General features: G+C 37.3%; 1 protein-coding gene across 2 annotated transcripts; it reads left to right on the top strand.

The window, feature by feature from the left end:
* The first annotated feature begins 230 nt into the window (after positions 1-230).
* Positions 231-26,863, top strand: VAT1 (vesicle amine transport 1). Of its 2 annotated transcripts, none has more exons than XM_039321258.1 (7): positions 231-1,632; positions 14,149-14,356; positions 17,120-17,290; positions 18,711-18,800; positions 19,535-19,776; positions 20,441-20,578; positions 22,497-26,863. In XM_039321258.1, exons 1-6 carry the CDS (start codon positions 1,186-1,188, stop codon positions 20,543-20,545), a joined length of 1,263 nt encoding a protein of 420 aa, XP_039177192.1. In that variant the 5' UTR covers positions 231-1,185; the 3' UTR covers positions 20,546-20,578; positions 22,497-26,863. The 2 variants fall into 2 exon arrangements, 1 of the variants encoding a protein (XP_039177192.1); XR_005553938.1 differs by having other exon boundaries at positions 232-1,632; positions 20,441-20,681.

Here is a 26,863-nt window from a genome sequence, read left to right as displayed (position 1 = left end):
GAACCCCCGAGGGTGGGTTCAGACTTCAGTTTTATACTTTCCCTTTCTCATGAACAAAGGAATATACATTGTAATACACATTGTAATATATTAGGTTCATTTCTCATGGGTATACAATGGAGAGAATTTGTTACATACATTGTATCCAAGTGCAATGTGCATTAGGTTAGTCACATACTACTAACATAGCATTATTCCAGTAATTATGCAGACACATCATTATTCTAGTGATTGTTTATTATTCCACATTATCTCCACCCAGCAATTAGCACTCAGATCAGCATAGATTAGCTCCAAGGTGAACTTCAGACCAGCAGTCAAGTAAGCAATACAGTCAAGAAACTGCCAAAGAGCCATTAGCGAACAGCCCAACCTAAGACAGCCCTCACCCACCCAGACAGGCAAGACACCAGATTATAAACTGACAGCAAATAGCCCTCCTTATTAGCACTGATGATGTTACCTAGTTAGGGTAATGAAATGTCTGCAAGAAAACAAACAAGCTCAGAGAGCACCAAGGACGCCTCAGAAAAAGAAATGGTTGTAATGATGAAATTAGGAAAAACAGCAAGAAAAGCATGTTGAATAGTGATACATTACTACCATAACAGAGAGGATTCTGGAAAATGAGGGAGCGACAGGGAGACTTAATATTCTATGCATGCTTCCTTGGGAGAATAAACTAACTGAGCTCAGAAGAAATGCATAAAGGAGGGTTGCCATTTTATGCGTATTTGCTTAGAAGTTAGACTCATTCAACAGAAGGTCTCGTTCCAAAAACACACGCATTAAATCTGGTTGTACATATGCGATGCTACGTGCGATTTTACTTGGGAATGACTCTGATATGCTCAGGGGGACTACAGAAAAAACAAGCATGTGCTTCACTTTGTTTCTGCTGGGCACACCCAGTACTCTAGTCTCCGCCTCGTTTCTTGAACAAGGAGAGAATGGGCGTATTGGATGGACTGACGAAAAGTCAGGCGGGCAGGTCTTTCTAGGTGGAGCCATCTAGTCTGCTTTCCATTCCGCGTTTTTCAACTCAGCATACTATAAGTTAGATCCAGCTCCGGGTTTTGCAGGCTGCCTACAGCTGTTTAGCGCATCTGGTCAGCCGCGCCTTTCCCCTTCTCCTCCTCTTCCTAGTGTAGGCACACCACAGCTGCTAGTACCCAAGAAGGTGCCATGTCCGGGGAAGAAGCTGTCGGGGATGATGCGGGAGCCCCTCAAACGAGCACTGCTGCTCCTCCCGCAGACCAGCAGCGGAACGAAGAAGCAGTGGCCGAGGCACCAGCGACTGACGGGGAAGGAAAAGCTGCTGGGGGGACGTCGGAGGAGGCGCCTGCCGTTTCTACCAGTACCGCTGCTGCTGGACGCCAGTACAGGGCATTGGTGCTCACCGGCTTTGGTGGTTACGAGAAAGTGAAGGTGCAGATTCGGCAGCTGCCTCAAGCGGAACCCAGTCCGGGCGCTGGCCAGGTCTGCGTGCAAGTCCGGGCCTGCGGGCTCAATTTTGCTGACCTGCTGGCTCGCCAAGGGCTCTACGAGAGGCTTCCCTCGCCGCCCGTTAGCCCTGGCATGGAGGCGGCGGGAATCGTCCTGGCCGTGGGCGAGGGCGTCTCCAGCCCAAAGGTGGGTAAAGAGCTTTCGGCGGCACAACGGACGGAGGCCACTACGCCATGGCCAGCCCGTCTGGAGGATTCAGATGCGGGGAGTGGCTGGCAACATTTTTTGCTCCGCGGCGGCGAATAACGGGCTGCCCATCGTAATCGGAAGTGACTGGGAGGCAGAAAAATGGATGGTGGGCGTAGCCGCTATCCCGATATTTGGGTGCAAGAAAATGGGTGGGGTACTTCGAGGTGGTCGGGAAAAGGCCTGTACTATTGGGAAGACCCAGACTTGAGGGTCTAACGAGGGGGAGGGGGAGGGACAAATCCTAAATGTGAGTTGTGAAGAAAGAAAATGCGTGAAACTGGCTAAAGGTCCTACCCAGTGGATCAAGACGTGGAGTGAGAGATAAAAGTATCTTTTCCCTGTAACTGGCAGAAAAGTGGGTGTGGACCTGCTTGCTAAGACCATGAGACGTCTTGGCTTTCTCTGTGCTAAGCTAGTGCCATCCAGAAGTGAGGGAACAGATTCAGAAGAGCAAATTTTAGGACCTCTCCCCTTAAAGGCTGGGGAGTGGACAATGGCTATTATGAGATACAGGACTTTAAATATTTTTGCAACCATTGATGATCACCAGGGCACTTTGCTCTCTCAAGGGGATGGGGTTTTGTCTTGGCTTCCCTTGGCCTCAAGCTTAGTCCTTTGAAGGTTCTTGGGGCCCCTAGGGGTGCTGAGTAGAGAAGACTTGCCTCATTCCTCATCTCAGCCACTGAATTGAAGGTGGGTGGGGCTTATCCTAAAAAGGGATTCAGAAGCCTTTTGAAATACAAATCCAGTTGAAGCCCTGCTGCAACAGTGACTTTTTGCCCAACCCACTTCCAAGCTCTCAGCCTTGCCCCAAAGGGGGCAGGGGATGTAGTGAGTGGAGCTGGGGATCCTTAACTTAAGAGATTCCTTCTCAGCCTGGTTAGGGAACAGGAAACTGTCTGCGGTGGTGTCAGAATGCAGGTTTTCACATTCCTTATTTGCAGAATTTTGTATTTCAAGCATTCATGATAAATATCTTTTCCTTCTTGGTCTTCTCACAAGCTATATGGTATAGTGATGCTTTCTTCCCAAGAGTTTAATCTCTGAATTGTTTTTCAGTGCCTCCATTCAACCTTGAAATACATGGAAATATTTACACACACATTCACTCACTAGAATTTGGGTAGAGTATTTCACTCTGGGAGGTCCTCCTTATCACTCTGGGAGAAATTCAAGGATGACAACTTTGTCTACATCTTCTACATCTGCTTTCCCCCTTTCTTTGGGGGGGGGTATCCCCAGTTATTAAGCTGAAGCTTAATGTGCTTTCACTGTACTCCTTATCTAAGTTCATAAATCATGTGTTATAAAACAAGCCTGAAGCATATCTAATCTATGCTTTAAAACGGGGATGGGTAGAATAAAGAAAACTGGACTTGGCTCCTATTTCTGCTTTAGCCCAAGGGCAATTCCAAAGATTCTACATTTTCTTTTAAGCCACTGACTAATTAAATAAGATGGTGTGCCGGTGGGAAATCTCTGTTCTGTGGCCTGTCTTCTTAATCAGTTTTGCCTATAACAACCCTCTGATGAGTCTGGATATCCCAGTAAGTAATGTCTGGACAGGAATATTACTCTGATAGGTACAAGGTCAATTGTGGACTAGTGTTCTCATCTAATTGCTATATTTTCATCTTGGGCAAATGTGGATCATGCCTGAGAAATTTTGCAACCCTTCTACCTTCCTCCTATCAATGTTTCAAAAGATATCCCTGTATGTCTCTTTAAACACAAATCTATTTCCTTTAACCTTTGAAGCTTGATTTTCTAAACAGTTTGATTTACATGTTAAGAACATGGCAATGAATGCATTTATTGGTATAGATTTGTTCCCAGGCAGAGTCAAATAAACTAAAATCAGATGTAGTTTTGAAAATATAAGTCTGCTTTTCTTCGCAAATCAGTGTTAGCAAAATTTAATGATGATGTACAGAATCATCAACAGACAGTGTTTAAGAAGGACTGGATTTCATGAGGATTTTTGTCACCTACAGGAAGACATTTCATGAGCAGCTATTTTCTTTGCATTTAACTAAGACCTGTCATCAATCTTACCCTTGAAATAGGAAAACTATTTTGGTGGTTTCTCTTCAGAACTTGAAAAGCTTCAATCTCTCTCACAACTATTTAACTGACAGGGATTCTACACAGTCTTCAAAGGTCCTTTCTCATGCTACTTGTTCTCTACTGAGCAGGATATTAAGGGAGATTTGTTCAGTAAGAAGAAGATGTGGCATTTCAGCCTATTTGGTAGAACAAGACTGACACAAAACAAAGGTTGGACATACCAATATGACACTCCTAGATATGTTACAAATTATCTACTAATGATAATGCTGATTGGGACTAAAATTTATAATTGGATATATCTGGAAGTGCCAGTTTGGGAAATTTGTAAAGAGTTTGATCTTGTATTTAAAAAATGGCAAGATTTTAAAATTTTGTTTCACTTATAAGAGAAGGGAACAATCCCATGGAATATTAAATTAAATTGGATCAGAACATTAAAATATTAATGAAGCTGACTTGATTGGAGTGGCAACTTGTAATGGTGTGAAGGGCACAACTCAGCCTAACAACCTGTTCAAAGGCTATAGGCATTTTCTGGTAATATTGCAATGAAAAAATTCAGATTCTTTTTCATGGCTTTGGAGATGATAGAACAGCAACAGGAAAATGCCTCTCATCTCTGCCTTTCACCACCTCCATACTCTCCAAAGTGGTCTAAAATATATTGCTAATATTAATCCATTTTACTCTGATGTTAGTGTGTGTGCGTGTTCTTCTAAATTAGAACTGGGGGTGTAGTTAAGGATGGAGAAGGGAGTATTTTACCTTTCAGGGGCTTCATACTTCCATTACAACTCTCTTTTCAAAAGAAAATAAAGAAAAATTCTTTAATGATTTTTGCTGCCAAATTTCATATAGTGTGTGATCTTCAGTGTTTGTGTGTGTGTGTGTGTGTGTGTGTGTGTATGTGTGAAAGTATTAAGAGAGGAAATTATAGTTATTGGCTTGCCATTTCTATCCTCATTATTAAAAGAAAAAAGTAAAAAATTCAAAGAGAAAATTTAGCCACATTGCTACCCAATTTCAGCAGCATGATCCGAGGTTATTTAGAAGCCATGTCTTGCTTGTTAGTTACTTAGTCTACATTCTGAAATCTTTGGCAACCTAATTTATTTCCTAGATATATGTGTTTTTGTATGTATGTAGACATCATAAAATTAAGGTAACTAGAAACTTTTCAGTCAAAGTATTAGTTGTGTCAAATTAATGTTAAATGCATCCTGTTAAATGTCTTTATCCTGCTGCATTTTTGTTATGTGGTATTTCAGGTTTGCATCCTCCAAACCATGCCTATCTACAAGGCTACGGAGTTCTACATTCAAACACAGAGAGTTTATTGGAGGATGTAGGAAGAGTCACATAGTACATCAATTTATGAAAGCAATCATATCTTTTTCTGGAATCATACAACCACCTCCTTAACCCCTCATTGCAGCACAACTGCAAAAAGAAAACTGTGGCAAGTTTAAGCAGCTGCTAACGGGCAATATGTGCACTATGTATGCTTTGAAGCACTTTTCCCCCTTCTGATTTAAAGTGCTGCACAATCCGAATGTTAACCTTATCATCTCAGATACACTAGAAAATAGTCTGTATATTTGGATGGATTGTCCAGTGAAGAAGACACTTTTCAGAAAGCTCTGAGCTTAATAGTTTTCAGTGGGTTGTTTTATAGGTTCCCTCTCTTATATGCCTAATTTTTACTACACGTTTTTCTTATCACGCATATAGTAAATAACATCCTGAGGTTAGTTTAGATTTAATCTAGTCTAAGTCACCATTTGACTCTGGAAATGAGGATGACTGGAACAGATTTGGGTCTCTGAGTTCCTCCTTTCCTTCATTCATCCTTGGCATGATTGTGAAGAGGAAATTATAAACTTCTAATTTAGATTGGTGAAATTGGGTGGCCTGAATGTAGCAAATGAAGTCAGTATAACTATACTTAGTGAAAGCAAAAAGGTAAAGGTTTCCTATAAGTCGTGTCCGACTCAAGGGCACAGAGCTCCTCTCTGTTTCTTGGCTGAGGGAGCCAGCATTATCCGAAGATGACTTCATGTGGCCAGCATGACCGTACACAAAAGGTGCATGGAGCCCTGTTATCTTCCCACCAAAGTGGTACCTATTAATCCACTTGCATCTGCATGCTTTCTTTTTTTATTTTTCTTTTCTTTTTTTTTTATTGAAAATTTTTAAATTTTTACAAAAACAAATCCCCTTCCCATACCCCCCCCAACCCTACCTCACCCCCCTCCTCCCCAACCTCCCAACCCTCCCCTAGACTTCCCAGAGCTGAATACAGGCTTAATTGAGAAAAAAACTTAAAACACTTTTAAAACCTAAACAAATTTAAATACAATCATCATTCTATATAAACTCCCTCCAAAAACGCAAATTTAAACATTACTTTCTTTGAATATCTATAGCTATAATGTAAAATCTAATTTCTCCCTCTTTCTTTATCCTAATACAAAAAAATAAACATATAAACCTTTGTTGTACCATTAAAACTAAATACTCTTAGAAAACTTAAAGTAAATACATATTTCCTTCAATCTTCATAATCTTCTCACCTATCCAAAAAAAAAAAAAAACCTTAAAAATCCTAAACAAATCTAGACACATTTAGTTAAACAAATTATTTTCTCTTAAAAATATTAATAATAATATTTAAAAGCTTGAAACACTTTTAAATCCTAAACAAATCTAAATACAATCATCATTCTATATAAACTTTCTCCAAAAACACAGATTTAAGCATTACTTTCTTTCCTAAACAAATCTAGACATTTAATTAAACAAATTATTTTCTCTTAGAAATATTAATAATAATATTTAAAAACCAAATTTAAGCATTACTTGAAACTTAAACAAATTATACTCCCTTCGAAACACAAATTTATTAGAATCCCCTCACTGAAATAAACAAATTATAATCCCTTCAAAACACAGGTTTAAACAATATTATCATTAAAGGTTTAAAACTTAAAACTGAAATATATTATTATCCCAAAACACATATTTAGACATTACATAAGACATTTTCCAAAAACGATATAAGTTTTACTTCTCCCACAATCTCAATAGTAAACTTCTTGTCTAAAGTTCTCATTCAATGTCCATAATTTTCTGTCCAATAACCAGTTGCACCCACTATAAACACAAACTTCTTATCTAAAATTTTCATTCAATATCCATAATCTTCTGTCTAATAGCCAGTTGCATCTACTATAAGCACAATCCATATCGGTCTCTCTTGCCCGCAAGCATCGAAAAAAATGCGTGGAATTCTGCCCTTGAAGATCGCTCCAAAGAGTTTGTAAGTCCTGGTTGACCCACCAGCTCAGGAATCAGTACCTGTGAAACTTCCTCAACCTCCTTCTTCTGTTGGTCTTTCTCTTTACATTTATATGTTACTTTTTCTTTACATTTATATGTTGCACAAGTCTCAGGGACCGATACCTGTAAAACTTCCTCAGTGAATTCCTCCTTGTGTTGATCTTTACAGTTGTAAGTTGTACAAGTTATCCTCTGCCCGTTCCTCTCTTGTTGGTGCCCCTCAAGCTGAAATTTCCCAATTTCGATTTCAGGCAGCAATTCCACCCTTGAAGATTGCTCCAAAGACTTTGTAGGTCTAACTTCTCCCAGAGCCACCCTTGAAGATTGCTCCAAAGACTTTGTAGGTCCAACATCTCCCAGAGATTCAGAGACCGCTGAATATGAAACTTCCTTAACCTTCTTCTGTTGCTGCTTTTCTTTGGAGTTATGTGCTACACAAGTTGTCTTCTGCTCCTCAATCTGGACTTGTTGAGACCTAATAGATGGCGATGCACATACCCCCAGGACCGAAGTATAAAAATCTTTTGCTTGAGAAACAGTATTAAGTCTATGACATGTCCCCAGGTAGTTCACCACCATTCCAGTCGGAATATCCCATCTGAATAGAATTTTTCTCTTTTTAAGTTCATTTACTAGAAAAGCAAACTCCTTTCTTCTTCTTAAAATTTTAGATGGGATCTCCTTAAAAATTATGACATCTTGTGAAGCAATTTGAAATCTCTTCTTATAATAGGCTTGCACAATTTGATTGCGTAAGGATCTTTTACCAAAGTAAATTACCACATCTCTTGGCAGATTCTTCTGTGCTGCCACCACAGAGTTAACCCTAAATAATTTTTCAATTTCACTAAGTATTCCCTCTTTTTCTTTATTCAAAATCAATGCAAAGTCCTTTGCAACCATTTCTTTCAAATCTTCTTGCAAAGACTCTTCCAGGCCTCTGATTCTTAAGGCATATTCCATTTGTCCATATTGAAGCATAAGAATCTCATTTTCCATTTCTTTTTCCATACTTTCAATTTTCCCCTCCATTATGTCCACTTTTTCATCTACCTCTTCCACATGGGAGTTCACCTTTTCAAGAACAGAAGCAACTCCTTCTAAAGCCAAAACAAAATCTTGTCTCAAGATCTTATTATTTTCCTCTAAAATCTTTTTCATTTCTGCCCTAATTTGAATTATAACATCTCCCATCATGTTTTGCAAATCCTTCATAGTTATTAGCTGACCCCCAGAAGAGGGTGAAACTGTTGATTTAGAAGCTGTAGAAATCCCTGGACGCTTTGGAGCCATCTTAAAGAAAAACCTTTAGCCCTTCTTAAAAAATTATAAAAATTCCTTCAAAAATCATAACTCCCTCCAAAGAAGGTCATTATAATAAAAAGAAAAAAGGGAAAAGAAAAAAAAAAGGAAGAGAAAAAGAATTAAAAAAAGCTTTACTCCTTCTTAAAAATTGCAAAAAATTAAACAGAAAAAAGTCCTTCAAAAAAGAGTCATTACAATAAAAAGAAGGGAGAAGAAAAAAAAAATAATAATAATTAAATAGAAAAAGTCCGTTCCAAAAAAAAAATACTTAGAGATACCAAAAACAACCATTCCAATCATAAGAAAATAAAAAGGGAAAGGGAAAGGAAAGAAAAAGAAACACCAAAAAGCCTGCCGGTCAGCATTCTAACTTCAAAAAAAAAAAAAACACCGAGAGATTTGCCGATCGCCATTTTACTTTCCCTTTCAACAAAGAAAAAAAAAATAAAAAGAGAGAATAAAAATAGAAGCAAGTCTTAAAACTTAAAATCCAAATAAATCAAAGAAAGCAAAAACTAAATCCTCTACTCAGCTCTGTCCGTTTATAAAAAAAAACTCACCAGTTCTCTTTAAGCACGGAGGTGTTTGCAACGGCTCGTTTTGTCCCTGAGGACAAAAACAGCTGGGAAGCGGAGACAAGTCTGAACTCCGTGGGAGCACTCCTTTCACCCCCCCAAAAAAAACTTGGGGGGTGCAAAAGAGGCTCTACCACTATTCAGACACTCTCTACCCCCCCCCCTTGCCCGGGAGGGGGATTTTGAACCGCTGAACAGCTGGTGTCTGCTGTTCATAGCGGTTCTTACACTTACCCAGGAGAGACGGCTACAAAGTAGCCGCCATCGCGCGCGCAAAATCCACCGGAAGTCCCATCTGCATGCTTTCAAACTGCCAGGTGGGCAGTTATATTGAAAGCAAATGTAACTATAATTTACTGAGTTCTTAACAGAGTTTATTTTTATAAAAAGGGTAAAGGCTACTCCTCACAGCCATGTTTAATTATTTATTAAATTTATTGGCAGCCCATTTTATCACAGACAGTGGTAAGATGGGTGGCCAATAAGATACCACTGCATCTTAACATGCCATCCCCTAGTCTAGATCTTCTGGTTCTCATGCGGGACAAGTTAAGGACAAATGATTGATGGAATCAACTGGCTGTGATGCATCACTAACCTGCAAGAAAAAACAACCTTGGCATGTTCACAGCATCCTGTGGTGATGACATGGTCTGGTGGTCAAGGATTATTTATCTTGTGTCAGTCTTGTGTCAGAAGAAAATACAAAGCCAAGAATAGCTGCAGATGAATTTAGGCCCATCCCTGTGTTGAAGTGGGACAAGACAAAAGCAATGGTATGTAGACATATTTTTAAAAAATGTTTAGTGGTGTACCTTCATGCTGCACTAAAAGAATGTGAGAATAAGCCCTCAGTGCAGAGCTGCAAAATTCTAGATGAGGCTACAAAACTCTAGATGAGTGGTAGGTGGCAGCAAAGAAATACAGAAAACTCTAGTTTTACCATTCAAGTATCAACCTATTTTCAAAGCACCAATGGATGGAAACTAATCAAGGAGACTTCCAGCCTAGAACTAAGGAGAAATTTCCTAACAGTGAGAACAATTAACCAGTGGAATGGCTTGTCTTCAGATGTTGTGGGTGTTCTGTCATTCGTGGCTTTTAAAAAGAGGCTGGATAGCCATTTGTCTGAAATGGTAAGTTTTCCTGCTTGAGCACACAGCTGGATTGCAAAATCTCGAAGGTCCCTCTCAACAGAATAACAATTCTGTTCTGTTAGCCTACATCCCAGATAATCTGTTCCTAATATTGCATGAATACTAAACTTGTATTTTAGTTTTTAAAAAATGAGTATAAAAGAACCCATCTAAAAATATGATAGAGAACTGCAATAGAGCAGAGACAGAACGTTTTTTTACATGGTAAGCCAATCCATACACAGTATTTTTGAGTTTAGTATAAATAATTTTTCCCTTAATAAAATTAGATAATACACAACACTGAAATTGATTTGAGATTCTGTAATAAATATATCACAGAAATAATTGTTTCTGATATTCCTCGATCATCGATCTGCTACTTGCTGTGATGGTAAAGGAGATTAGAAAAGAGGTAACATAGGAGCCTGAATGCATCTTTGTTATTTGAGTGTAGCAAGGTCTTTTGAGAATTAAATTGATACATTTGCTGTTATGAGGTATGGAAAGAAATGCTAAACTACATTTAGTGTTGACAGTGAGCAATGGACTTTGCCACAGCCTGCAGATGCAGAACAAGCTAATGCTAACAATGGTTAATCAATGTTTTCCCAATTAGCTGAGTTTTATGGACTTTCACAATGCACCAATTGGATTTGTGCACATCCCTGTGTTAGTTGGCTATTTTGTAGCTTGAGATTTACAGGCAGGTTGGATAGCCCAAAGGCCTATAGCAAAACATGGCCATCAATGATGTGCAAATCCTCCCTTTCTAGTGACACTTGCAGTGGCTGGCCAGATCTTATTTTCAGTTTTTCTTTTCTATATGGAATAAAAGTACACTTGTTCTTGATCTGATTCGTATGGGAGACACTAGGCTAATTCTTTTATGGGCATCTTATTTTCCAAATGGACAACACTCAAACCTCAGCTGCTCTTTGTGAGAAAGAAACCAGATTAGTAAGCACTGGGGAATGGTTTACCACTATTTCTCCTTTATTTCTAGAGGCCAGGAAAAAGATAATTATTGGTTAATTGCAGTAACTGTCACACACAGGCTGTATCATGGCTAAAAGAAATTAAGATTTCAGAAGGCTCTACAGTTTTAACAACTATCTTTCAGATTTAGCTGATATGACAAGGCAAGCCGTAAACTGGCTTAGCATATTGTAGGAATGTATCCTAAAATGCTTTAAGATAAAGGTCTCCTGGCATTATCAATGTCTGGCTACTTGAAATGAATTTTACATGGCAATGTTAGATATCCTAAATTATTCTTCTATAATTAGAAGAAAGGTGGAAAAAATGATGGCCACATGTAAGAAAGTGACAAGCACAAGGCCATGTTATCTAGAGTCTAAACCACCTATAAAATGTCATGACTGAGGCAAGGGCAATTGCACAATGAAATCCTCATCTGGATAGATGCAATAATAACTAGAATGCAATCCAGCTGTAATACATGTGTTGCATTTTGGATTCTTGCAGAAGGAAGGAAAAGTCTTTGCCAAATTGCCTGGAATATTAATAAGCTTGACAATCTTTATTTCTACAACAGACAATATTTTTTGCTAAATAGAATAAATGGGCATCATGCTGGGAAAACAGGCAGCAGATCTCAGACAAAGCTCCCTGGCATTTAATAATTATTTCTGCCTCCTTACTTTTTAAAGGGAATAGGGCATTGTCTTAATCTGGTCTGCAGAGGAAGAAGGATGGACAGATTCATTTTGATGAACGTTTTATTGTCTTCTTTGTGCTTGCAGTCACTAATCACATCCAAGTAGGCCTTGCAACAAAACACTGCAATATAGAAATAGCTTGTTCAAATTTTCAGCCACTTTGTTTCCTTCCCCATCCCTTGATTTTCCTTTTCTCTCTTATCCCAATTAGTCCTTGACACTGAATTTTGATATTTTATTCTTTCAGCAATATATTCTCCCAGAACTACTGATTCTTCCTTTTCATGTAAATCTGGCTGTCAAGACCAGTCCTAGAAATTGATATTGTTTCATTATGTTAAAGTTAGGTTGGAAATATTTTGAAAGAAATCTAGGAAATCTGAAAATACTTAAAAGACATAAATTTTTCCAAGACTTACTAAATCCATTTTTTGAATCTGCTTTTATGGCTCACAAGTCTTTAAAATTTATAGATTTACAAGTTTATAAGGCAAGTAGCAAATTGTTAAGAGAAAAAAGCCATAAGTCTACTAGTGTATTTACAGGAAATAATTCAGATACTGCTTTCTAAATAATTACATTAGAACTAGAGATAATAAAGGAAATACTAGGTATGTTTCTGTAGTAGGAAATGCTTTTCACAAGTTGTATTGTATTTTCGTTTTCCATACTGGGGGGAAAACAGCATGTAAATAATGTTTTGAACTCTCATTAAAAGAATGCAGAAATTCTTTTAAAACTGTTTTAAAAGAAATAGATGAACACAGGAAAGGAAATCTTGGGATTGTTCTGCATACTTCAGCAATAAAGAGCTGTAGAAAAGTGCCCCATCAACCAAAAGGAAACAACTGAGTAATGACTGATTAGTTGGAAATTTTGGAAATTGTAATTCTAATTTATATGGAGGCGAACTGAAATATATGACTGAAGCATAGATTTTTCGTTTATAAATGCAGCTCTTCAGAAGTTGAATTACAACAATCTAGAAACTGATCTAGAGAGAAATGGAGGGAGCTGTAATTTGGTCAAGGGTGAAATTTGATATTTGATCTTAAACTCAAGTCTAGAATATTTATGAGTATACTGAAGACAGCAGTTCATGCAGAAGGTGAAGGATGCAGGGCTTCAGTCTTACTCTTTTTCCTGATACCAGAGCCAAATAAACACAGGATTTCCTCTCTGCACAGGAAATGGTGGTGTTTTCTTTCAACAGGAGAATTTCGTGGCGAGCTAGCGGAAATCTGGAAATGCTGCCAGAAAGATGTGTTGTTTGCACGGTCACCTCCAGAAACCCTTGCACCCTGCCCCTGTAATGTAGCATGAGCAAGAAGCAAAGAACTTATCCATGCTAGTATTCATGCTAGATGCTTGATTGGTTTTAAACTAGGGAATTCTGGGAGTTTTGTCCACATATCTTTTAAGTTGCCAATGTTTTTTTTTAAACAAGTTTTATTGATTTTCCAATTTTACAAAAATCCAAGTATTACAGAAGCAACATGGTGATTGGGTAATCCATAATCCAATAATAAGCTCTTTCATACATATGTCAGGTTACATCATCAAAATTTTCCTCTCTATTTCCCTTGGTTATTATATCACATTCAAATTAATACATTGCTAGTTATAACTCAATCCGTTAAGACATTTATCAATATATTTTAACTTATACATATCCAATGTTGAGAAACACTGTTTTAGATCTATCTACTCAAAATATTAAGGCTTCTTTTCAAATATATATTATTAGCTGATCACATGGTTCTAGTTTAAAATACAGCAGGACCTTTTAATGGAAAAGTGATCAGCTAATTTCATGATGCTTCTTTAGGTAGCACAACATCCAAGAGCAGACAGTTGCCTCTCTTGAGGAAATACACAATCCTTTCCCTGAGTCAACCAAATTTCAAAGGAGTTTTCAGTAGAAAAGGTGGATTTCTTGAATGAAAGTCATTCTGAAAAAGATTCCAGTGAGAAACCTCAGATCAAATTTAACTCACCTGAGCCTTATAGGTTTTTTCTTAATATACAACAATATTGACACAGTGCAGACTTAGCAAAGGATTGTTTCAAAATTTGCTTTCTAATGTATAAGTGTATGCCTAACTTGAAACAGACTCTTGGGCTGACTTATAAATGGGATGGCATCCTGGTGTTCATGGATAAATCTCATTGTAAGAGTGTAAAAGACACGGGGCAAACTTTGCATTTATAAAGATTGCCTAGAGATGTGCAGTGGGTGGCTTGAGATCTGTTTTCAAGTTTAGCCTTTTATACTCCTGAATTTGTGTTGGATGTCTTAATTTTTACAATTATCTTTTTTGTTTTGTTTTCTTTTGTTTTTGCTAGGTTGGTGATAAGGTAATGGTGATGGCCCGGTCAGGTCTCTGGCAAGAAATTGTGACAGTCCAAGCCAATCAGACTTTTCTCATGCCAGAAGGAATGAGCTTTGAGGAAGCAGCTGCCTTTCTGGTCAATTACATCACTGCCTACATGGTTCTCTTTGACTTTGGCAATCTGCGCCCCGACCAGAGTGTCCTTGTCCACATGGCAGCAGGTAACAAAACCTGTCCTTCTGTTCTTGCAATGTATTGAAGTCACTTCCAACATGGATCTTGAAGTCTTCTCCTGCTCTACAATACTAATGTATTTACACTCATGTATTACATGTATAGGTAGTCCTTGAATTACAACAGTTTATTTAGTAATGGTTTGGAGTTACAATAGTCACTGAAAAAAGTGACTTCTGACCATTTTTTACACTTACGACTGTCCAGCATCTCCATGGTCACATGATCAAAATTCAAACACTTGGCAACTGACTCAAATTTATGATGGTTGCAGTGTCCTGGGGTCATGTGATCATCTTTTGTGATCTTCTGACAAGCAAAGTCAAAGACAGATTCATTTAACAATCCTGTTACTAACTTAATAACTGCAGTGATTCACTTAACAATTGTGACAAGAAATTTATTTGTCTCACTTAGCGATATCAGTTTTGAGCTCAATTATGCTTATAAGTCAAGGAATAGTATATCCGACCTTTCAGAATGCTTAAACGGTGACAGTATTTACCTCTGGTATTGTTAATTGATTATTCTGTTGGGACATTTATTTGCAAGTATTTTACTTTTTTGTGCATCTTCTTGATGCAAAAAATCTCTTGAGAGATTTTTAGCTAAAAGTTACTAACATATCATAGATACAAGTAAAACAGGTTGTCATGGTTCCGATAAATGAAACCAATTAAAAGAACTTCAAGGCAAGAGTTTCTTTCTCAAAAAACATTTTATTCAGGAAACAAAGTATCGGCATTTTGACTGAGATTCCCTCCACCTCAGATACAAAGTAATGTTGCAATTCCCACCCCACAAAAGCTGTCATAAATCACATTCCCCAATTATCAGACAATGTTCTTGAGTTCCCACACTTCTGCATTATTATGGCTAGCTAAACCCTCAAGTATTTACCCCATCCCCCCTTCTACATCTAAGCTCTAAAAGAAAAGAAAAGGCACATTAAAATCAAAGATAAAATGGCTGCTGAATCTCAGTTGTCAAAGCGTGGACATCCATTGTCACAGCATTGACATAGGTTACATTATGAAGAGCATCTGATATAAGTTCATATAAGTTGGATTTATGCATTTGTACTACTAAACTGAAAAATAACTTTCTTTTTGACTCAAGAGAATTCAGTTTTTGTAGTTTTTAAATTATGGTTTATGACTTAGAGTGCTCTGTGAACCAGCTACTTATGATTTATTCACTAACCATGGTTTAAAACAAGGCTGTACATAATCCATAGATAGTTCTTGACTTAAAACTATTCATTTAGTGACTGTTTGAAGTTATAATGGCATTGAAAAAAAGTGACATACTATCAGTTCTTGCACTTATGACTATCGCAGTATTGTCATGGTCATGTGATCAAAATTTGGGTGCTCGACATACACTGTAGTCAGCCATTCGTAAATTTCATGTGGTTGGAAAACTATTTTTCCCCAGCCATAAATTGGATTCGTAATGCTGTTAAGTTGGATGGGCAATCTTGAATCCCCATAGCAATTTCCCCCTGAATATTTTCTATGTGTGATTATAATTGGTAAAAACTGATGGCAAAGTTTCATCCCATTTTGAAATGGAAACATGTATAAACACTGATATCCACCCTACAAAGGGCATTTAATAGTTTAAAAAAAACTTCAGAAACATGGATTCTGTTCACCTAGCATCATTCTTACATGTAAGGTGTACTCAACCTGTCAAACAATGTGGCACATGGCCTTTGTACACAGAAACATTCTACCTCATTTTGAGATATAGTTTCTTTTCATTTTGGCTTGTTGAACATACCATAATGGTCTGTTTCTACATAGTGTTATGGGGGGGAGATTCATAAGGCACAATCATTGGATTATAATATTGCATGACATAAAACTAATACATGGTTGGATAGTTTGTGGTTAGTGCATAGCCATTGTGGTTAGTTTACAATTCAGCTTATTATGAAAACTTGGCTATTGGGTTAATTAAGCAAATCATGGCATAGAGATAATCTGTTTGTACCTTCTCTTGTTATATACTAGACCCCCTGATTGGGACTATTTTAAAAAAAATAAAGATCCCTTTATTATTTTTAAGGGAATCTGATATGCTGCAAAAAAAAAACAGCAGCCACAGTGTTTATATTTATGGGACAGAATAGCGTTATGTATTATGATACATAATACATACATAGCCTCAGGCACTTTAAAGTTCCAGGCATGTTACCAGCCCCCAAAGTTGCCTCTTCTTGCTTTACTTTGATGTACAAATACAGCTACCCTGTTCACTATATGTTGTATAAGAATGTAAAATGTGATGCATTTTTTTTCTGCTCCCAAACTCTGAATTACAGTACAATGCTTATAAAGCAGGGACAGAGAAATTAAGAACCTCAGATGTTGCTGGACTACACCAATGGTATGACTAAATGTCAGAAATGATATGGGGTTGATCCAATAACAGCTGGATGTTTGTCCTTATTCCATGAAGTTCACTCACAATCTATCCAGCTCTCAGGGATTATAGTGGGGAGATAGTCAGGACCATTAAACAGCACCACATACATTTCCTTGTGTTAACACTGTCTTCATGCTTTGCCCATTTTATGGTACTATTGAGAACATCTTCCACTGATTTAATTTCCATTAGAATGGAAACATGTAAGTTTAGTGAGGATAATCCATGTTGACTTTTTTAATGAATGGAAAATGTTGCATTTTTTGGCTTGCAGGCCTTTTTCACTACGCACTTGACCCACTTCCCTCTTTCTCTAGGTGGTGTGGGGACTGCAGCAGTCCAACTCTGCAAAACCGTGGAAAATGTCACCATTTTTGGCACAGCATCTTCCTCCAAGCATGAAGCCCTCAAAGAGAATGGGGTGACTCACCCTATTGATTACCGGGCAGCTGATTATGTGGCTGAAGTCCGGAAAATTTCTCCCAAAGGTTAGTAGAGGCTGAAGAAAGGGATGGGGTGGAGCAAGACCATCTGAAATTTCTTTCATTGGGACACTCTGGTATTATGGGAGCTAAAAAGAAGGTGCTTGATGAACTGGCATAATTTGAATGATTTATTATTTAGAGTTTTAATTTTTAACTTGCAGAGCATGACTAATCATATGAATTGAAGTTAAACAAATCAGCCAAAATGTGCAGAAAAATGTCAAACAGAAAGTATGATCAGGGTGGTGATAGTGATGATAGGGTTGATGTGTCACTGCAGGTTCTTAAAAGAGGCTCTCTCTTTTTTTTGAGAAATGTTGGTCTCCAAAGTTGACAGCCCATGTTATGGTATGAACTTTCATTATAACTGCAGCCCAGCTTAATCAGGGTAACTTTTTTAATCAGCTTAAATAAATAACGTGATTTGGTGGTGCTTTGTAGAGCTATCAATCTAAAATCAGTCTTTCAAGGATGAAGATTACTGGATTCATTCTGAAATCTGCTCAGGCCATATCTTTATCCAGATTAATCAATATATATCAAACTGGGAGCAAACTTTAAGATCCAAATGTTACTAGATTTGTTCCCTCTATGTAAGAATGGTTAACTAAACTGTGTGAATATGCTTTGATATCTAAAATCATATCTAATCTTAGGTACAATTCAGTCTTATTTGGAAATAATTTTTGGATTACAATTCTATACATGGAGTTGTGACAAATCTGGGTTATAGAGTTAATGTTTCAGTCTGATATGTAGCCTGCCCTACACATTACTTATAGTATTTTTCTATTGTATGTATATTTTTAGCTTTTCTTTTTCCTGTCATGATTTCTGTTTTCCCCGTTACATATTTTTACATTTCAATAGGGACATGTTTTAACTAGAAATGGCATATCAAATTTCTTACATTGCTGTTATTAGTCGTAAGAATTAGTTATTCAAATTGTTTTAGTTATCCACCCATATTTTAATGCTTATATTAGTTTTCCCTTTATCTCTCTAATTCCTATATTCTTTAAAATCAACATTTGTATCAGCATTATTTTCCTTTTTTCTTGATATTATTATAATGAAAGGAAAAAGGAAAATTGAAATCATAGGCAGCACCCTTGGATTTATTGGTAGATAAATAAATAATAGTAAAAATAAAGAGAATGTGAGAAAATGGTATAGATGTTCTGCTTACATATTTATGGCTGATTAAATCATAGATCTGAATAAATTATTAGTTTATATTGGAGGCTGATTTATTTAACTTTTTTTTTTTTACCAAAACTTAATAGTAAAATTAAAAGTAACTGACATTAAAATTATTGAAACTTGCTTAAACTGAAAATGCCTCACGGGGAATTTTGTTTCCTTTCAGTTGAAATTTCCCATTAAACTATTTCTATTTTCTTTTTCCTCTTTTCACTTTTAGGTGTAGATGTTGTTTTGGACCCCTTAGGAGGTTCAGATACCACAAAAGGCTTTCATCTCCTGAAACCAATGGGCAAGCTGGTCAGTTATGGTGAGTCAGAAAGCATTCCATCAAAGGGAAGCTGGAATTCATCAGGAGTTGAGTCTCAACATCTTCTAAATCCCAAAGATCAGATCTGGACTCTGAGAATAAGTGTGCCTAAATGAGGTCACTTTGCAGTGTCAAGATTAGTGAAATGTGTTCTTTTTAGATATCTTTTTATCCTGTCTTTATTATCTTTACAAATAACTCAAGGTGATGAACATATCCAACATAGCTTCCTCTTCCTATCTGCTCCACAATAACAACCCTGTGAGACGAGTTGGGCTGAGATAAAGCAAATAGCCAAAGACCCTGCTGGCTTTCATGCCTAAAGTGGGAGTAGAACTCACAATCCCTAGTTTCTAATCTGGTTCCTTAACCATTAAAAAAAGGGTGTGTTTGTGTGTGCTTTGGGAAAGGAAAATCTTTCCCAAAATCCCATCCTTGCAAGCTATTATTCTGTTGTTGAGACAGAAATAGACTTTCCTCTGCTTATATAAAGGGCAGGGGTAGATTGAGTTAGACTGACATATATTAGTGTAGCTTACAATGTCCTCAACTTCTTGCAGATACTTTATTAAATTACAAGGAACATAAATTCCTAATACATGAATATACTTTTGGAATGAGAATTGTAGCCTGCTCCTATGCTGCAGTACTTTGCATTTAAAGAAAAAGTCATCTTGATTTTCCACACATCGTTGCCAAAGTTACTATACTGAGGATATTTCTCAATTTTGTAGGTGTAGCCAACTTGCTAACAGGACAGAGGAAGAACCTGATGGCTATGGCAAAGACCTGGTGGAATCAGTTTAGCATCAATGCCTTGCAACTGCTTCATCTCAACAAAGCAGTTTGTGGCTACCACCTGGGCTACCTTGAGGAGGAAATGGAGCTTTTAACTGCTGTGGTGACCAAGCTAATTGCTCTCTACAATCAGGGCAAAATCAAACCAAAGGTGGATTCTGTTTGGCCTTTTGAACAGGTAAGAATGCTTGGCTGCCCAATGAGTTATTCTCATATCTTGTGTTCCATAATAAAAAAGTTGCTGCCTTTAGCTTAATTTATTTCCCTCCAAAAAACTGACATCATTACAGACTTCAATCCCAGCAATTATTTCCAAAACCTTTAAGGAATGATTTCAGAATGTTAGATGCCTGCTGGCCATCTGCCATACTCTTTAAATAGTGTCATTTGAATGTCCAGTATATAGATCACATTCATTTGGTTTGCCTTTTAAATGCTTGGGGGAAGGCAGGTTCATAAAAAAATTCTGGCAGACTTTTCAAGGGCAAAGACCATGTAAAGAATGTATAGAAGCCAAAGTTGTGTTGAAGTTTGTGTAAAGCCTTCTTTGACTGATTTTGCATTTGGCCTTCTGATGACAGAAAGTATTTTAAAAAGTGAGTAAGCAAGCAAGTGGCTGAGTCATTTGACCAACACTCCCTCTCCCTCATGTACATGCTTCTCTTTCAAGGCAGATACTACTAAAAACAAACTCCAAATCATGTGTGACTTTAGTGAATAGTGAGCATGTATTAATTAGAGAATGATGAGTATAGCTAATTTGGGAAAGTCTGACATACATCCCTGGATGCATTCTTCTTGGTCACAAGGAATGAAGTGGTGTGGTCCTTCTTCTGATGCAGGTAGTTGATGCCATGAAGCAGATGCAAGAGAAGAAGAATGTTGGGAAAGTTGTCTTGGTTCCTGAAGTTCCACCGAAGGATGAAAACAAGAAAACAGAGAATTAAAGCAAGGGGCATGGGTGAACTGTTCGACCTCAGGTTGATTTGGGGAACTTTTTTTTTAACTGCCTCCCCTCCCCCCCCCTACATCTGACCCTTGAGGGAAGTAGGAATGGACAGGTCTCTCAATGCTGTTAATGGAGTAAGTGACATAAGGACTGAAGAAAAAATGTCTTTTCTTGTGATTAGTTGAACATTTAGAGTTGAGGCAAGCTTTTGGGTTTCATAAAATCTTTACAGAGTGGAACTTAAAAGATTGCCCCATTCCTATGAAATTATTAGTTGGTCTAGTTCAGGGGCAGACAGGCAACCTTGGCTTTTTTTATGATTCGTGGACTTCAATTCCCAGAATTCCTGAGCCAGCCATGCTGGCTCAGGAATTCTGGGAGTTGAAGTCCACAAGTCATAAAAGAGCCAAGGTTGCCTACCCCTGGTCTAGTTTAAAAGAGAAATGCAGCACTTCTTTTGCAATCTTGATATTTTGCTCTTAAAGGAACCATATAGAGAATTATCTGAAGAAGTGAAAAGTATACAACACAAACATATCAATTGGCAATATCTCGGATTTCTTTATCTTAAATTCACACACTGTTCAAAAATTCCTAGCTATGTTATTTGTCTCTATGACATCTTCTCTCCTTAGTCATTGTTAGTTTACCTCTGAATACTTAATGACTAGTAAGTTTAAAATGTGTAAAACACCCATTGTTTTAGTAGCTATTGACAGCTATTGATGGTTTCCATAGAAACAAATCTTCGAATCTGCTACTTTGGAAGGACACATTTAATAAACAACACACTAGATATCCTGCAGCTGGAGGGAGGTGTGAGGAAGGGAATTTTGTCTCTGGGGTATTCATTTACCTTTGTGTAAGAAAGCTACCACTGCTTCTTACAATATGAAAGTCTTCTGTTCTATGTAGCCAAAGCTAGTATATCATTTTTTTTGGTCAAAATCTAATATGGAGAATGCAAGTATGGGAAATCAAGGAATTGCCAGTGAAGGAAGCTGGAAGACTCCAAATATGGCTTCATTTGGAGACAAATACTGTTTCCAATTAATGGGTTATATAGACAGACATATATTTAATAGTACTAAACAGCTGAGTAGTCTGTAATCTCAAAATAGTAATATCATGTTTGTTCTCTCCAGCTTTTGGCTTGATATGAGGCTGTTCTAAGGTTTAACTATAAAAACAACAGAGATGTTCTTAGTCAAACATAGGAGAAATACTTTAGTAACATTATTCCCTCTTACAATTGTTATTTAACTTTGAGATCAGAAATATCTAGATGTGCATCTGTGCCAGTGATTTGCAAATTATATCAAAGATGAGCCTAGGTCAGGCTTATGACTCACTGCAGATGAAATATTCTCTTAATATTTTAATGCTGTAGAAGAAGGGCAATAGGACCAATACTGTACAAGAAACAGATTGGGCAGGAAATAGTAACAGATTTTTGGATTTGTAGGATTCTATCTTGAGATGAAAAAAATCAATTGGTCACTTTGAGAATGTATCCGTGAACTATTTCTGCTGAAGACTTTTTTTGTTGAATAGATTAAGTCAGATCCTATTTCATTAACCACTATTTCTGAAAGCTCTTCCTTGAGAATCTTCAGAGGATGTTTGTGTATGTGTGTCAGTAAATATTTTTACTATTTTAGGAATTTGATCCTCAGAGTATTTCTCAGCACTTTGAATTATCCATTTCTAAAGTTCCTCCTCTTTCCCTGAATGTTGCCAATCTACTTTGGGTGAGGCTGTTATCCTTCATATTCCAGTAAACAAAATATCCAAGAAAAGGCAAGAGTCCCAAATTGCTTCCTCAGCCTTTTCTTTTGATTCTTACAGTTAGGTGTGGCAGAAAAATCCTAAATCTAATGTTATGTCTTTTATTGGCCTAGATTGTATCAGCTAAGTATTTTTCTTTCTGGTAATTCTTTTTCTTTCAGCCATCAGAAAGCCATCTACGAAAACGTTGAGACCATTTCATTGAGACAAATATATGTGTGTGAGAATGGAAACCATCTTTGACATCCTTTTGGCCCATCAGCCCTTGATTGCTCGTATTATTTAGGGGGATCCTCAGCTTACAGGACTATGTTTATTTAGCATGTCTGTTTTGTGATTAGAACATTTTCACAATTCTTGCATAATGCTACAGCTTTTCAATCTTTAGTACTGCATCTCATTCCTGATACGTAATTGGGGGTACAGGGGACAGAGATTCATTTTTTTTTTTAAAAAAAAAGCATAAAATGGGACATCTTACCTTCAATGTAATATAAATATTTTCTCTTCCTTCCCAAACATCCAATTGCTGAAAGGGTTGCCATCTTGTTATTATGGAATCAATAAGAAAATATATTCCAGTAAAGAAGGCTATTTTAATATACCTTGAGAAGGCTATTTTAATACACCTTGGCTGTTTTTCTTGTATAGTCACTGTGGAGAAAATCTGGCTTGGAATACCAAACATCCACTGGAGGGTTCTAAGCAAAAGACGGAAGTTCTGGAAGTGATTTTTCTTACTGTGGATCATTCCTTTTATTATTTTGTATAAATGTTTTGAGATTGATGAGTACATCATTTCTAGAGGCTCAAACAAAGGCTACCAAGCATTTTAAAACATTATTTAATTTGCCATGTTCTTACTATGAAAGATAATATAGTACAGGATACCAATTAATTCATGGGACCCTAGAATTGGGAAGAACCAAATAGTTGGTTGTTTCAAGGAAACGATGCTCAGTGCTAGAGCATATGATTTTTGTGCAGGTAATTCCAAATCCAAACCATGCTAGATAAAGTTAGGAGAGTGGGGAAGAATGTTGGCCCAAAAACTTTCAATGTTTTTTTAATAGTTTAATATAGTGTGAGGCAAATTCCTAGAACTTCATACCTTACAGAAGGACAGCTGGTTAGTCAGCCAGCCACTCATTTAAGTCAAATGCAACTTTTCCAGTTTGAAGCCCTTCAGAGATATTGAACTTCAACTTTCAGCATTTCCAGTAGAGAGAATATCCAGGTTCCAAATCTGAAGGGCATTGGGAGGAGAAAATGCAAAATCTGATCTGATGTGCAGGTGACTCAATAGATATTGGAGACTAATCTAGAGCATGAGGCTGTAGCTCTGATTATCTGATGTGGCATTTCTTCTGCCACTTATTTTATACACAACCATATACCTTTTGATATTTTTAACCATTTCCCAGGACCTACCAAGGTCCAATATTTTAGCTTCTGGTCTTAAGATTATAGATCAGTAGGAGTTTACAGATCCCAATTGTATGATCAAAAGAGAAAATGAGTTCCAAATTTTGTATGATCAAAAGAGAAAATGAGTTCCAAATTTTGTATGATCGAAAGAGAAAATGAGTTCCAAATTTTGTTATTTTAAACACAACAGAGAAAAAAAAGACATGATCAGCTGTGGTCTCCCAAGCTCTTACAAAATAATGGGGGGAAAGGGTGGGATGGGGAGAGAATCTATTGTAAAACTTCATGGGTTTAGATGTTTTTTTTCCCCCATTCCTTCCTTCTTTGCTGCTGCCTGGTGCCTTATTTGGGATCGCATTCCAAAACATTTCTAACCTCATCATTGTAAAATTGTAACGAATAGCTTTGCCTTTAAAGGAACTTATATGCTGCATGGTTATTCCCAATTTATTGTGCCTTGTTCCAAACAGTGAGTAAGGTCTAATTCAAGAATTTGCCAATGTTGACTTGTTAAAAAGGAATGCCCCATCCCAAGGAAATGGTGTGAAATGTACGGATGGCTTTTGTTCCTTAATCAATGAGGACACCTGCATAATAGGATGTGTTATTACAGAAATGCATACATTTTGATGCTATTAACGGATACAATGAATTCTCCTAGATACGTTCAACCTTCCTTATGAGAGCCATCAGATAATTTTTGCATAATACTATGAAAGTATGGTTTAAATCTCCTGACCACTATTTCTGAACCTTAATGGCTGGAAACTATTTTTAAATTGAGTAGACGTATGGCTTAATGAACCCCTGTCACATGATAAATATGGAGAACCTGAATTCTGTTAATAGTATAATTTGTGGAACTTTCCATTGGTTGAAACAAAACTAACTCTTTCCTGTAGTGTGCTCCAGTGCCTTTGGGAAGAAATAGGCCAAATATAGCTTTCCATGTATTTCCAAAGGCACCACAAAGGAAAAACTTTTTTAACCCGAAGCAGCAGCAAGTGATATCCTGTTCCCTTCCTGCAGCCTTGCTCTCTCATGCTGGAATCTGACAGTTTTTAAATGTTCTTCCTGAACAGAAAAGATCTTTATCTTTATGCTAAAGTGGTTGTGTCTTACTACTACTCAGCTGTAGTTCTTTTATACAGAAAACATCAAATTTTAAAGCACTATAACTATACTGTTTGTTGCCTTGCTGATTAATATTGTAATCTTGAACTTTTTATCATCTTTTTTATTTTGCTTGATTGCGTGTATGTGTGTGTGCATGCATGTATGTATTTCAGACTATGGTTTTATGGGCCATTTGTAATAATAAAGCCTTTTAATCTCCTCTCCCCACTTTAAAATTAAAATCACTTGTCTTAACTAGTTAAAACAATGTGCTTACCCTCAGAGTTAAAAATGTGTGGGGGTGAGATGAGGGGATTTTCTTGAATTGTCCATAAAACAGAATACAACGACAACATTTATCACAAGAAGCCTTTCTTGATAGTGTTCTTGCAGAATTCAAGATAGCTGGTAGATAAAACTCCAAAATGATGCTGCCTAGATTGCCATGTGTATGGCCGATAGAGCAGTTTAATTGAAAAAGTGCCATATTTCCTGCTCAATGAGCAACATGTAGCCTGAATATTATTGAAGGCCCAAAGAGCATATTTTGAAAAGCCTGTTTCCTAGGGCTGAAGTGGTCCTCAGTGGCATGAACTAACAGCAGCCCTCTTACACAACAGCTCCCACAACTTGATCTGGCAGTTCATACCAGCCCACCTTATTTAGGGATCTCCTCAAATAAAGAAGTGAAAGAGGCAAAGGCAAAGCTCCCTCAGGGAAATGATTTGCAATGTGCCAAAGTTAACATCACAGCTGTCTTTAGAGAGATATAAAAATACTTCTAGAATGAATGAAATCTCTCTCTAATTTTTGTAAATGTTCTCAATTATAGATAGCATAGTATGTGATGTTGGTGGGAAAGTCACTCAGAGATGTCTGTGGAGATTCTCAGTCGTCCAGGCTATGGTTGTCCCAAAGGTGCTTTTTTACCCAAAAGACAACTGGACTTTCTTGTTGTTGCTGGGGTTTTTTTTTTTAAAAATGTTTCACTTCTCATCTGAGAAACCAAGAAAGTCAGCTTTGGGTCATAGAGAGATAAAATACCCCAGAATGTAAAACAACAAGCTTTACACTCCTTTTGTATTGTCTTTGATTATCAGGATGACTGAGTTCAACTGTCCCTCAGATTTAAACATTTCAGAATTCTCAGTTCAGAGGTAAACAAATTCTTTAAGATTTGTTTCACTTTTTTTTAGTTAAGTCTCTGATATAAAAACATTTAAAATATTTTCTCTTCATTATCATCAATTAGCTTTTCCTTTTGTTTTTAAAGTGGCATTTGGCATTTTGTTAGGCTTGGTTCACCTGTCTGAGATGGTATAGGTTCTCCTGCTTGAGCAGGGGGCTGGACTAGAAGACCTCTAAGGTCCCTTCCAGTTTTATTCTATTCTAAAAAAAAAATCCCCAAAAGAGTATTTAATCACCACTGGGAGAGATATTAGTAATGAAAGCTAAAGTCAAGGTAATTGTGGGTCTTTCAAAGGCAGGAGAAGCTCTCCCTTTGTCAAAGCAGGGGTGTTTTTACTTGCATGATTGTTTTAGTATGATGTAGGCTTGAATGACAAGCAATGGATATCCTGGCCCTGCAGAGCCAGCTGTGGAATCACCACTGTTGCCAAATACAGTAGATTTCCCCCAAGCTAAGGAGTTACTGATGAAGAAAGGCTGCTGGCAGTGAGGGCAGGCTGCATAGTCCCCTATTACCTGGTGACAGCACCTGCCCACCTCCTCTGCTTTGGGTGGTCCACAAACAGCTTGTGTGTCTTTATGGTTCAAGATGCTTTTTCAAGTCTTTATGGTATTTGAAAAGAAGTCCTCTTCTGCTTGTGCCTGCTTGTGTGCCTGCGTGTATGTGTGTATCAACAAAGCAAATGTGCCAATGCTGTTTACAGATTCAGACATGAAATTGTTAATCTGCCTACTGTTACCATATGCCTTATGTGTTTATTGGGTGTCTCATTAAAAGCATAACAAAAATGAAAAA

The sequence above is a fragment of the Crotalus tigris genome, unplaced genomic scaffold (genome assembly GCF_016545835.1).
Source record: "Crotalus tigris isolate CLP2741 ecotype Arizona unplaced genomic scaffold, ASM1654583v1 scf7180000023724.639413, whole genome shotgun sequence".
NCBI classification, from domain to species: domain Eukaryota; kingdom Metazoa; phylum Chordata; class Lepidosauria; order Squamata; family Viperidae; genus Crotalus; species Crotalus tigris.
This window is presented reverse-complemented; position numbering and strand designations above follow the sequence as displayed.